This window comes from Spizellomyces punctatus, assembly GCF_000182565.1.
Source record: "Spizellomyces punctatus DAOM BR117 chromosome Unknown supercont1.2, whole genome shotgun sequence".
Lineage (NCBI taxonomy): Eukaryota > Fungi > Chytridiomycota > Chytridiomycetes > Spizellomycetales > Spizellomycetaceae > Spizellomyces > Spizellomyces punctatus.
The window spans coordinates 1987462-1999954 of NW_015971538.1; the positions used below are offsets into that span (position 1 = coordinate 1987462).

Here is a 12493-nt window from a genome sequence, read left to right on the forward strand (position 1 = left end):
CAATTAGCACGTTCAACCAAGCCCTTCGTTCGCTTGACCAAAGCTGCCAAAGAAAATGCTTCGCGTTGCTTCAAGAATAAAGCATATTCGAAGGTATGCGCATTCAAACACACAAGGTTTGTCTTATAGCTGATTGTGGAGTAGTCGTTAGTATATTGGTCGGCTCTGTATCAACTACCCCTCTTTGCGTAAGGTCGGTCACAGTCAGGATCCAGCAGCGCCATCACTGAGCCAAATCCCGACACCTTCAAGCCTTCTGAACGGAAAGTGAACTCTGACAGATCTGAACCGCACTCGCAGGCGACGCCTTCAACACATATCCCTCCCAGAGCTATCGTCAAAAGTCCCAGACTAGCTAGTAGTGCCACGCAAGATGCAACCCAACCTCAACCACGGACACATACTGCTCCTACAGGGCCTCTTACCAAAGATCAGTTGCGTCAAACCCAAGGAACGGGTCAGCAACGAAAGCCATTTGCCCGTAAAAGGCGCACGAAAAAAGGACCTGCTGATGAAATATGGGCTATATTTCAGAAAGTGACCGGTGGGTCCGGCAAATCTCCTCAATCCCACGACAGATCCACCCAGCCAGAGAGGTACCCCAAATCGACTGCTGGCAAAAGCAATTTTCATCACGAACAGAACACAAATAATGTCCATACCCATCCCATAACCAACTCAAAGGAAATCCAACCAAAGCTCAACCTGACTGCCATACAAAACCTTCGCAAAAAACTGCACTCAGAGATAATTCCTGCAAATGGCATGTGGGCCGCCTATCGGAAAGTGGAACGTAAAGGAAGTCTTTATAAGCTAAAGCGCAAGGACTTCCTCCGCATATTCCGTCTCCTCGCCGGAGGCCCTCTGGGTGATTCCGGACCCCCACGCGCACAGGCGGAAAAGGCGTTGACGATCCTTAAGCAGTTTCAAAATGATGCATACCATATGCCGACTCATGAAATCTTAAAATATGTCATGACTTCGTGTGCCCGGGCTGGAATGGCAAAGGAGGTAGATAGACTCGCTTCGATGCTTGATCATTTGGCGGGCCGGGATGTTTTGCACAAGCAACACGTTACTTCCTTAATGGTTACAGCAAGCGCTGTTTCCGGCGATCTTGTATCCGCTGAGAAGAAAATTAACGATATGGACCTGAAACGACTATTACCGATCGCTCACGCAGCGTTGGTTCAAGCCTATGCGAAAGCGAATGACGAAATCAACATGATCAAGCACTTTAATATCCTAGGAGAGGACGTCAGATACGGATCCGATGCTAGAAATTGGGGAATCGCGGCGAGCAGTGCTCTATTCGATTTTTACTTGCGGAAAGACGTTGGCAAACTTTCAATCTTCCGTGCTCAAATGGGTGCGATTGAGAGACGGGGTATGCTGACCTCGAAGGAAATACTGGCAGGAGCGATCAGGGTATACTCAAAATGGGGTCAATTTGAGTATGCAAAGGCACTGTGGCGGCTTGTGCCGCGTGTGTCCATGACGGTAGATATTTGCAAGACAGGGTTGGAAATGGCAGCAGCTGCACATGACGCCCCTTTGGCATGGGAATGCTATGAAGCCCTTGCTGTACTGATTCCTCGCATAGGGTCAGATGACTGCGTCGCTATCCTAAAAGCACACGGACTACATTTGACTATCAACAGTGTAGTGCAAGCCTTAGAAAAGATACAAGTCCCCTTTGGGCAACGCCATGCTGAAACCATTCTTCAGGGATGCTGTACACTCGGCGATGCTAAGAGCGTTACGATGGTGCTTGATGAGATAAAAGCAAGAGACTGGGCCACTGAAGCTACACGCAAGCTGGTCGAAGAATTTCGGCCCAAGCCCGAACCTTTCGCATTCTTGCGAGAACTTCCTGCAGACGGTGAGCTCTTTTAAATAATCAAGTTACATTGATTTCTCCATACAATGATGATATTCAAGTCGCCAGTGCAGCCATAGTGCTTGATTATTGGCCGCTGTCCTACACTTCGTCCCATGGATTCTCAAATGTATATCAACCGGCTATATTTATTACGTGCACTCGGGCCAATGTCAATTGAATATTTACAGATGATGTATATGAATAAATAAAATACTACTTATTACCCCTTGGATGTCTGAGCTTTTTGGGAATCCTTTGCTTTGGAGGTACTAATCCTGCCTCATGTGCACGGCTTTCTTTACCCAACAGTCTATCTGGAGGGAGGAGGCCAGTTTCACCCTCCGGGTCTGTTCCCGTCAACGATTTCATCCATGGTCTTCTCTCCAACCTTGGGTGCTCCTTGTCTAACGAACGACGGGGGTACATGTCCCCCCCAGTACCAATGAGAAGAGTTTTTCTTGGTTTGCGGCCAAACCGCGTATCCCCTATATCGGGCACTTGAGTATCGTTCGCCTTCAAAGGAAGCACGAGTTCTTCCCATACGGACTTCGCGCCGGGTACATCGAGTGTCTGTGCTCTTTCCCCAAGCTTTGTTAGGAGGTCTCTCTCCACTATTTCGAATCCGTGCTGTTTCGTCCGCATGAGCACTTTTTCCGCTCCGGGAAGGTCCTTTGCCATCACGTATGCCCAGCAAAGTCCAAACCACGTATTTCTGTCGGGATTTAATCCATCGTGTTGAATCTGATCCATCCACCGCTCGGCCCGATCAGTTCTTCCCATCTGTCCCCAGCCTTCCATGATGTGATTGTACTGCACAATGGTTGGCAATATCTTTGTTGTTTTCATGACGCCAATATACATCTCCGCACTATCCTGATCCCAAGAACGGGCATGCTCTTCGACCAGAGTTTCGAGAGCTTTTCGCGACGGCAGCCGCTCGAGCTCTTGGGTGAGATCGTTGAAAAATCTGCGGGCGACCTGCAAATCACGTGGCGTCCCTCGTCGTGCATGACGCTGGATTATTTCGTCAAACGTTTCTGGCTGAAGGACCGGGAGCTTATTCGCTTCTTTGATTGCCAAGTACACCTCCTCCATTTTCCTGAATTCTCCAAGCTCGGACCAATATTTCAAGAGGATTTCATGAACCTTTGTATCCCACACCAATTTTCGCGTAGGACCCACGCTACGGTAGAGCTGACCGGCTGCATCCAAGTTTCCTTCGCTTTTGAAGTTTGCCACCATATCGAGAAGGAAAGGGCGCAACCTCTCGCGTCGATAGCCGAGTTCAAATACCAGATCATACGCCACTCGAATTCCACCATGATCTTTAGCAATGGCGGCCTTCTTTAATATATTGCCCACCGTTCTAAGCGAGACTGGAGGAGGCATTGGCTTGTCTGCTTTTTCCCAGTCGGCTATAACATCCTTCACGACTTGAATCGCAGTTTCAAGCGTCATATGATCATCGTTCAGGTACTTTTCAAAATACTCTCGCAGATATTCCGGACGCGGTGGAATGCCCATACTGTTCATGATTTTCCGCATATTCGTCGCACCAGCGATATCATCGGTTCGCACCAGTAGATCGAACAGTAGCTGATAACATAGCGATTCCGGTACTACGCCTTCTTTGACCCATCTCGCCCACGCCTTCTGGGCACCGGCAACATCCAATGCCCTATGGCACACCTTCAGCAGCGTTTGTAGTGACAGAGAACCGCATTTTATGCCTGTTCGACGCAGTTGTTCCAGTGCCCTTTCCAGCTCGGTAACTTCAAGGGCATTGCCCTCTTCCATGACGTAAATCTCAACTAGCCGACAGAACATGTCCTCGTCAAAGGGAATACCGGCATTAATCACGCGACGCATGATTACTTCGAATTTTTGATCGCTTAAGTCCTGCACCACCGCTCTGATGAATATGTCCGTAAGAGCAGGCGGTACTGGCCGACCCGCAGCCACCAAAATGCGGGTCATCTTTACAGCATTCCGGACATCCTTATCCTCGCTCACCCGAGTAATGGCCATACTAAGTAGGTCATCGGCCAATTTGACTTCGCCAATCATCTCCAAAATCCAGGCGATACGGGCGATTGTGACGTGGTGTGACTTCAATGCTAGCGTTTTCACCTGACTTTGCAGGCATGGCAAGCCGCTGGGACTCTTCATCATCGCTTTCAGCACTTTTTTCAATAGATCCCGACCGCCTTTCAACTCTGGTCTGTTTAACACCCCAAGAGCGAGCTTCCAAAGAAGGAAGGGAGGTATCGACTCGGATGCATTCTCCAGCTTGCAAAAGATTGATCCAGCTTCTTCATATTTCTTGTTTTCCAATGCTGTGATGAGTGCAGCAGTTGTATCGGCTACATCAGGCTGCTCAACAAACGCGGTTCCATCATCTCGCTCGAGCTGCCCTGGTAGTAGATCTTTAGCATGTTTCTCGAAAATAGTCTTGGGTTCACCATCTTTAAAATTAAATTCGATGGAGCGGATCGACCGATCCACATCGTCGTGCTCTAGATTTTCAAAGCTAAGAGCTTTGGAAATTGGCGGATCACCGTTCTTCCAAGCAGAAAGCTCTCGCCTAATGCTAGGCACGTCCTTGTCCCGAGAAGACATACAAAGTCTTTCAATCACGTCAAGGGACCATCTTTCTAATTGCGGATCATTGAGACAACGCCATTCCACAAAAGCAAACTTGTATAACTTCCACGCAGTCAGGCAGTCCCTTTCTCGCTCTAATGCGGTCATAATCATCGTGTATGCCGGGACGCTGAGATCGTGGCTTGCTGCAACAGAGTGACGTAATAATAAAGCTGAGAGTGCTGGCCGATGCGCCCGATACATCCTCATCGCGAGGTTCAGATAGAAGCGCTGGTCAAAGGCAGTTACATGACCAGAAATCTCCGTCAGGAGCTCATGAATTGCCGATGTTCTTTGTTCGAGGAGACAAGCATGCATCAAAGCAGTAACGGTGCTGCCATGGAGTGTACAGAATTCCCTCGCATCTTGTGAAACCTCTTCTTCCCGCCATCTTTTCATTTGCTCAAAGGTACCCAATGCTCCCTCAATATCGCCCAAGCTATTCTTCAAATATATGGTTCTGTCATACATCTTAGCAGTTCTGCCCGAGGTGTCGAGAATTGCTTGAGAGACTTCAAGAGCCTTCTCTAGCTCGCCACGTCCAAGTAGGCGAGCGACTAACACATCCGGCTCTCCATTGTCTGGATACCATCCAGCTTTTAGGCATTCGAGGCAGTAGATGCGAGCTTTCGTAATTTGGTCTTTCCCCAGAAGAGCCCTCAACGTCAGGGACCTAGTGGTCGCATTTTCTGTGATACGACCTTCTATCATATCGTCTTTAAGCTGCAAAACTTGGTCCCATTTCTCGAGCGCTGCGTAGCTATTCATGACAAGTCCATACGCATGCGCATCAGGTCTGATCGCAGCGCGCATCTCGTGCAGCACCGCCTTCGCTCGCTCTGCACCGCCCTCACTAGCTGTAGCTGCTTCTGCTTCGATCCTGTCAATAAATGGTTTTCGGAGCAGCTTAAGCTGGTGGTGATACATGGCATCAATACCACATCGATCACTTTCATGCACGTCGGCTGCAGTGTCGAGAACAGCCTTTACCCGTACAACAGTACCCTCGAGGTGGACTGGATAAAGTGCATTCTTCTTGATGAACTCCTCGGTGCGCCTAGCTAGGTTGTTCCTGATATCACTAAATGTCTTGGCAGCCAGACGTACACGACGAGGATATTTATGGCCTTCTCTCTTCTTGAGGCCCATCCCTCCAGTCGCCTCGTAAAGATCAACAATGTCATCAACTTTGTCCTGTGCCAAAAAGCCATCAACTATCCTATCGTACAGCTCCACGTCAATGGGTGCTTCTTGCATTAGTTCCTGCACCGTTCTCTTTGCAAGATCCAGCTCTCCGGCATCCACACACGTACGAATCAGGTGATTACAGGTTTCTCCATCAACCGAGCGACCAATTTCAAGCAGTTGTTTCATAATAGCGAACGTTTCGGAACGGTACCCCTGCGCCAGGAGAGCTGTTAAGAAGTTTTGGAGTTCGGATTTGCCGATATGTATCCCGTCTCCAACGACAGACGCGTGAATTGACAGAGCGTTCTGAACGCGACCGGCGTTCACCAAATGGGGTAGCAGCCGAATCTGCACGGCAAGGGGAACCTCCATACCAGATGCTAGAAGGCTGTCAACGACCTCGACTGCAATTTTTGCCTGGCCCTGCTCTATGGAGTGTCGTATAAAAAGTTCTGCTATTTGAAGAGGTAACGTTCGATCGTTAATCATCTGACGGACATGCTGTTCGGCACTCAATATGTCGCCATCATTGATATATGCTTGAATGACCCGTTTAGAGGTGGCCATGTTCAGGGAATATCCGGCATCCTGTAAGTTGTGCAACAATAACTTGAGCAGTGGAAGATCTTGCTGATGCGCCGCCCATGTAATCAGTTCATTATAGGTAGTTTCAGTCAATTGCCGTGAATCCCGCAGGTCTTGGCAGAAACGAAGGATTGCGGCTGAATCATTGCGGGCCATGCTGGAGCCTGTTAATATCGCGTACGTGTACGCGTCGCCTGTAACGCCCACGATTTGCATGTCCGCATAAAGGGATTTCAGTTTCTCGTACGCATCGTCGTCCGTCTGATCCCGGAGATATGTAAGGAGATTATTGAAAGTTTCGACATTCGGAATGACGGCCATGTCTTTCATATCTCCATAGATTCTTAGAGCAGTCTGTCCTTTTCGCTGCTTCAGACATCTGTCAATAACGAGTCCATAACTTCGTGCATCTAAGCGCATTTGCAGCATTTTGGACTTGTCCAAAACCTGAATCGCATCATCCAGGCGTTCCAACCTGGCAAGTCCTTCAATGAGCATATCCACCTCTGCGCCGGTATCTATCTTCGTATCGGTCTGTATCAGCCTGTTGTACATATCGAAAGCGCGTTGAAAAGCGGGCTTTGCGATGTAAGGTCCACCTTGAGTACTCTTACGGATAAATGTCTTGAATGCTCTGAGCAGTATGGGTGTATCCAGCTGGATGCCTAGTTGTTCTGCCTCCTCGTAGATGCTTTGCGTAATAAACCAATCTTCCGCAACGAGGGCCGTCATCATAGATAAACTCATGAGCTCCGTATCCGGTACTGGGCCAGACCCGCCATCACTGATCCCAGCCGCATACTCCGTCATATTGGCTGGTACTGCAATTTGTGATCGGCGGGCCCTTTGGATCATCCTTTTAAGAATGCTTTGGGCAGTAGCCGCATCCTTGTTCTTTAAGCAGCATCGAACTACGTAGATATAAGATCCCAACGAAGGTGGACATCCAGCAACCGCCATGTTCCGTAGCGTCTGCAAGCTGCGATCCAGATCTGCAGCGTCAACGTAACACTTGAGTAGCCAATTATATTGGTATCTTGTCGGTGGAATGCCCAGAAATTCCATGTCGCTCAGAAGCGATTCCACGTCATTTGAGGAAAGGTGCCGAATGTGATGGCTTCTCAAAAGATTCGAGAGCTCTTGAAAGTCGTCGTTGTTCAACGAGCGGAAGGCGGAGGAAGAACGGTCCGCGCGAAGTACTGTATATAACTCCCATGCCTGAACAGCAGCTTTCGCCTCAAGATTGGAACGAAACGCTACTATAAGTTCGGTTCCTACCGCAGTCGGCACTTCTGCTGACGAAATGGTCTTCTCTCCACCCGTTACCTTACAGAGCGAATATATGAGCATTGTTTTCAGCCTTTGGCGGCCAAGGACAAATCCAAGATATCAGTTACCAATGATCTATTTATCACAGTGGAATTCTTCTTCAGTCCAACTCCAAAAACAACTGTCACTCGCGGAATGTTACAAATCGGCGTATTTGACAGTCGGAGAAAGTGGGCGTTTGGTGCAAGCCCTATAGTACCGATTGATCTGCAGACTATGGGTGCACATATCTTCGGCCGAAATGTAATGAAGAACATTTACGGGGCATCGGCAATAGAATTGCCAGCTTTTCTGGTGATCTGGGACGAAGACGATTCAAGCAGGATGAAGAAATGCACATGAAGATTGGTGCCTTGATTCAAACCGGATAGTATGTTGGATGCGAGAATGCAGATATCAGAAAATGTGCATTGAAAAAACAAACGCAAAAACAAAGAGGTCGCACCCGGGCTAGCTACTCTTCCCTTCTAAGCCCCAGTACTCGATCTACTACTAGGTACAAAAAATCATATATGTTCATACATAACCTTTCTCCACCAAAACCTTTCGCTTCTCCGGGCTAAGGCTATTCCATAATTGTCCCCGCACATCCTCGCCGCAGTTCGCTACAAGTTGTCGCAATATGCCAACAACCTGCGATACCAGATCTGGCTGCTCAGACAGCAGATCAGGTGATGCAAGGGCTTCTGCCAATATGAGAGATATCTTTGGAAGCTTGCTATTGTCAGCGCCGAGAACTGCCGGGTGATTCCTACAGACAAGAAGGTGAGTACTTCGACGGGATACAATGCTCAATTTGACTTAATACGCACTGTTGCAGCAGTTCCAGTAGGTATGCATATGTATGTGGTGCTTCATCAGAATCCTCGGTGATGGGAAGAGCATCAACCCAGGCAGACAATATCTGATTTAAGTCAAATGCTCCACTCTGTCCTAGGAAATGGCAAATCTTTCCAATAGCCGATATGCCGTTCTCCGTGGCCAGAATGTTCTCTTCCGATCGAGCAACTGGGGCGTTGATCATTGCAAACAAATTTGGAAGTGCAGCGGCACATGCTTGTACATAGGCCGGGCCTCCAAATTGGCCAGCAACGCCGACCCCGTAGGCAGCAGCCTGACGAACCTCAGCCGACTGATCAACCAAGGCATGCACAATCGGCTCCCAAAACTGAGCTTGGTATCTAACTGATTCTGGACCTCCAAATTCAATAACATCATCGAACACGCAGATGGCCCATTGACGTGCAGGGGGTTGTGAACTTGTCTGCAAAAACTCATCTAGGTTACCAGGTTCAAGAGTACTAGATATATGCAGAATTGACTTACTATGAACCGGTGGACGTACGGAGCTAACCGGTCAAATTGCGGAATGAAGCTCTCACGATGCTGCTTCAAGAATTGATGCAATGCGGTGGACAGTTCCGCTAGGAAGATATCGTCATTTTCCTCCTCGTTCTGAAGAACTTCTTCATCCTCGGCGTCATGATCGACATCGCTTCGCGAGGCTGAATGGATCGAAAATATGGTTAGATATAGTCCCTCATTTTCATGACGTGGTTTGACCGGACAGTTGTTTGCATCAGGTCAAGTGTAGGTTATACTCCGCACACTGAGGGGAGGAGATTCCCCTTGACGGTGGCCTCCATCAACCCCAAGTTGGACACATTTCGTCATCATGTGCATTCTGCTACCGAATCTCCGCCATATCAGCTTACCTTCTCTTTCAGTTATTCTGTTGAAGTAATCGTCAAGTTGAGAAACCGTAGCAGTTACGAAATCTTCCCGGAGATTTGATGGGGTGCTATTTGGACCCAGAACGTCCAAACACTAGAAATTTTATCCAGTAAATTTGTGAATTGCCAGGTCATTGACAGAGATATAAGTACCTCTTGCATTGTTGTGTACAGTTGTGCAAGAAAAGTGGGATCCATTTCGTCTTTCGACGTCTCGATAATCTTTGCGCACACTTCATGCCATGCGGCATAAATATCAAAGTCCTCACGTGCTGATATGTAAGAGGACAATTAGACGTCATAATGAAAATGTCGCTAACTAACGCGCACTTACGACATTGAGCTTTGACAATAGAGGCAAACAATAGTGGGATAGTCGCCGCAGCAGCATGTCTCACGCCTTCATGGAAGTAGAACTTGAGCAGAGGAACAACAATCGCCATAACCTCCTTCACGTAAGGTGCAAAACCAGCACCCAGTTCCCTCGCGTAACAGATCAACATTTCCACGGCCGTGCATTTTTCCTCCAATACCGTGGTCCGTATACCGATTCGTTGTCCGTCAATGACGAGCATCTCCCAGTCTTCATCATACTTTTCCTTCAACGTCTCCTCATCCTCATCGGCGTCAATCAGGGCAAAGTCGGGCTTGAGCTGAGCACTGCGCAAAAGGGGGGGCAGTACGTATGGAAGATACGGGACAAAATCCGCTTCGAGCACCTTGCAGATACGTGCCCACGCTGAGAGAAGGTAGGAGCTTTGCGGATCATCAGCATCAGTGATTGATTCCTGGCTCTGTCGTAACAATTCTATGAGTTCCGCCGCATTTTGAGCAAAGACCTCTTTGCCTACAGCCAAGGCAATTAAACTAGCGCACTCCATTGCTTTTCCACGCAAAAGCCTGAACTCTTTCTGGGTCGCCTGGCGAAGAACATTGAGGAGCAAAGGCATTATGGCGGAGTAGTATTTGACAAAGTCGTCCCCTGCACTGTCAGCTACAGTAGCGATTGTGGTAATGGCCTGTTCTTGAACGTAAGTCTTCCCCGTGTTCAACAGAACCAAAAGCTTTTCAAATATTGCAGGAAGATAGGGAGCAATGCCTTCCTTCTTCACCTCTTGGGCGAAATTGACAAGAGCGGCTGCTGCGTGCGCTTGAACCCTACGCAAGACGTTCAGCAAGAAATTGAGTACAATTCAAGATTATCATACTACGCACCTTGGGAAATCTCTGTAATCCAAGACGGGAACTAGGTTCTGCAAAATCACATCAGCAAACCTATTCTGTAAAACAGGCTGCGAACCGAAGTGAAGCAGTAAGTTTTCTGCGGATCAAGCACGGAGACCATAGGTCACTTACAGCGAAGTCAGTGCTCATTTGCCCGATTGCATTGCATGTAGCCCATTGGACACGAGGATGAGGATCGCGGAAATGGGGCACAATGACATCCAAGATGCGAGCCAGCTCAGCTTCCATGATTTTGGCGCATCCCTCAGCAATGGCAGATATTGTCATCAGCGCCCCATGCCTTTTACGCCAATCCTCGGCCGCTAACATCGTCGGTATATATGAGAAAGTGACTGGCAAAACAGCCTTCCCACCAAGAGCTCGTGCCAGACGGTCCAATGCTTCTCCTGCAATGATATCGTCAGACTCACAATCCTCATCCTCAATATCGTCCGTCGTGAACCACTTCTCTTCGTCCTCCAAATTTCCCATCCATTCAAGTAAGATCGGGATCAGCGACTGGCAGAAACCGGCATGTTTCCGCATCATTGCGGGAGCAGATTCGGCCAATGTCATCAACAATTCCAACGCCGTTTGGCGCTGCGAAATGTCAATTTCTTCATTTTTCATAACTTGTGTAGTAAACTGAACCAGATGAGGCACCACAGCGCGCATGGATTTAGGATGGACGTCCGCCAATTCGATAATGTAACCAAGTGCTTTCTCAAGCTCGTCGTCTTGGTCAACAAGAGCCGGCAAGACCTAAGAAAAAACATTAAGCACACTGAGTGCATCATAATGCATGGATAAAAGACTTACATCCAACATCCGTGGCACAAAGTCATTGAACGCAGCTAGATTGGCACCTTCAAGCACAATCATATACTGCACACAGGCATTCAACGCCTCCAATCGAACCTAGTACATTTCCAAATATTACATTTATACAACCGAGTGCATTTGTCCAGTGACGGTGAACTAACCTCGACCGCTGTGTCTTGCAAGGCGGCACCAAATGAGCGTTTCATGGATGCAACATCAGTGTCAGAGATGAGCCGGGGTACTTGGGCTACAATCTGGAAGGCACTGACGCGATGGTCTGCGGCCGGCGATCTTGCGCAGTCAAAAATTGTGTGTAAAAGGTCCATCCATGTACCTGAGAAGAATTTGCTTCAGAACAATGCCTGAACGTCTAATATCATCACGACCGGCCATACTTACTTCCTTTCTCAAGCATATGCCTTGCCAATTCAGCTACTGTATCCGCCACCTTTCTTCGTACAACAGATTGCTGCTCTCCCTTCAAAGACTCCAGCAATTCGGTCTGAATGTACGTGCGCGGCCCCTCTCCGATCCAAACGTAATAGGTGACATTCTGATTCTTTGGGGCGTTTGCAGCCTGCTTAAGCGCAAGTCGGCGAAGCAGGATGGCAGAGAAAGATCGCAACTGCAACGTCAAACCATAATGATTAATGCCGACGTACGCACAGCCAACCATTCGGCTCAACTCGCCCACAGCCCTACTTGGAGATACATACATGCAAATCCGGATGCTGACGTGTCATGTGCGCTAATGCGGACAAAAGAATATCTGGCTGGTTCCCAAGCTGAGTGTTGAGTTGCTCTTCCGCCGCAGAACGCACAACATTGTCAGCACTGGCAAGCTGGGAAAGAACTTGCGCTAGCTGAGTCAGTGCCTCAGGAGTGAGGGCCTCCGCAACAATTGTTTGCGCCATTGTAAGACTAGGAGCTACAACCACGACGGCATTAGCTTGGGCAGGGATTTGGAACCTCTATTACCATTATTCGATAACCACATACCTGGTGTACGAAGCACAAATGTGAGCTATCGTGCGAACCTACTCGCAGTTCTGGGAAATAAGCGTGTGGACCGTTTTCTTCAGACGTG

At 48.4% G+C, this 12493-nt stretch overlaps 3 protein-coding genes across 3 annotated transcripts; 1 reads left to right on the forward strand and 2 right to left on the reverse strand.

Moving 5' to 3' along the window:
- Positions 1-53: 53 nt before the first annotated feature.
- SPPG_01643 (uncharacterized protein) lies at positions 54-2109 on the forward strand (the record flags this gene model as incomplete). The annotated part of the gene is made up of 2 exons (XM_016749962.1): positions 54-116; positions 194-2109. Coding segments are annotated over 2 exons (1766 nt in total), but the record flags the coding sequence as incomplete, so codon positions are not given.
- On the reverse strand, positions 2003-7921 carry SPPG_01644 (pentatricopeptide repeat domain-containing protein). Its single transcript, XM_016749963.1, has 2 exons — positions 7696-7921; positions 2003-7624 (listed from the first exon to the last, which is right to left on the reverse strand). The coding sequence occupies exons 1-2, from the start codon at positions 7882-7884 to the stop codon at positions 2096-2098; spliced, it is 5718 nt and encodes a 1905-aa protein (XP_016612250.1). The 5' UTR covers positions 7885-7921; the 3' UTR covers positions 2003-2095.
- A 94-nt stretch (positions 7922-8015) lies between these two features.
- Positions 8016-12485, reverse strand: SPPG_01645 (uncharacterized protein). The gene is made up of 13 exons (XM_016749964.1): positions 12406-12485; positions 12123-12334; positions 11806-12031; positions 11568-11740; positions 11404-11502; positions 10717-11346; positions 10576-10652; positions 9695-10518; positions 9514-9632; positions 9343-9454; positions 8954-9132; positions 8440-8891; positions 8016-8378 (listed from the first exon to the last, which is right to left on the reverse strand). The coding sequence occupies exons 2-13, from the start codon at positions 12318-12320 to the stop codon at positions 8144-8146; spliced, it is 3324 nt and encodes a 1107-aa protein (XP_016612251.1). The 5' UTR covers positions 12321-12334; positions 12406-12485; the 3' UTR covers positions 8016-8143.
- Between the last annotated feature and the right edge of the window lie 8 nt (positions 12486-12493).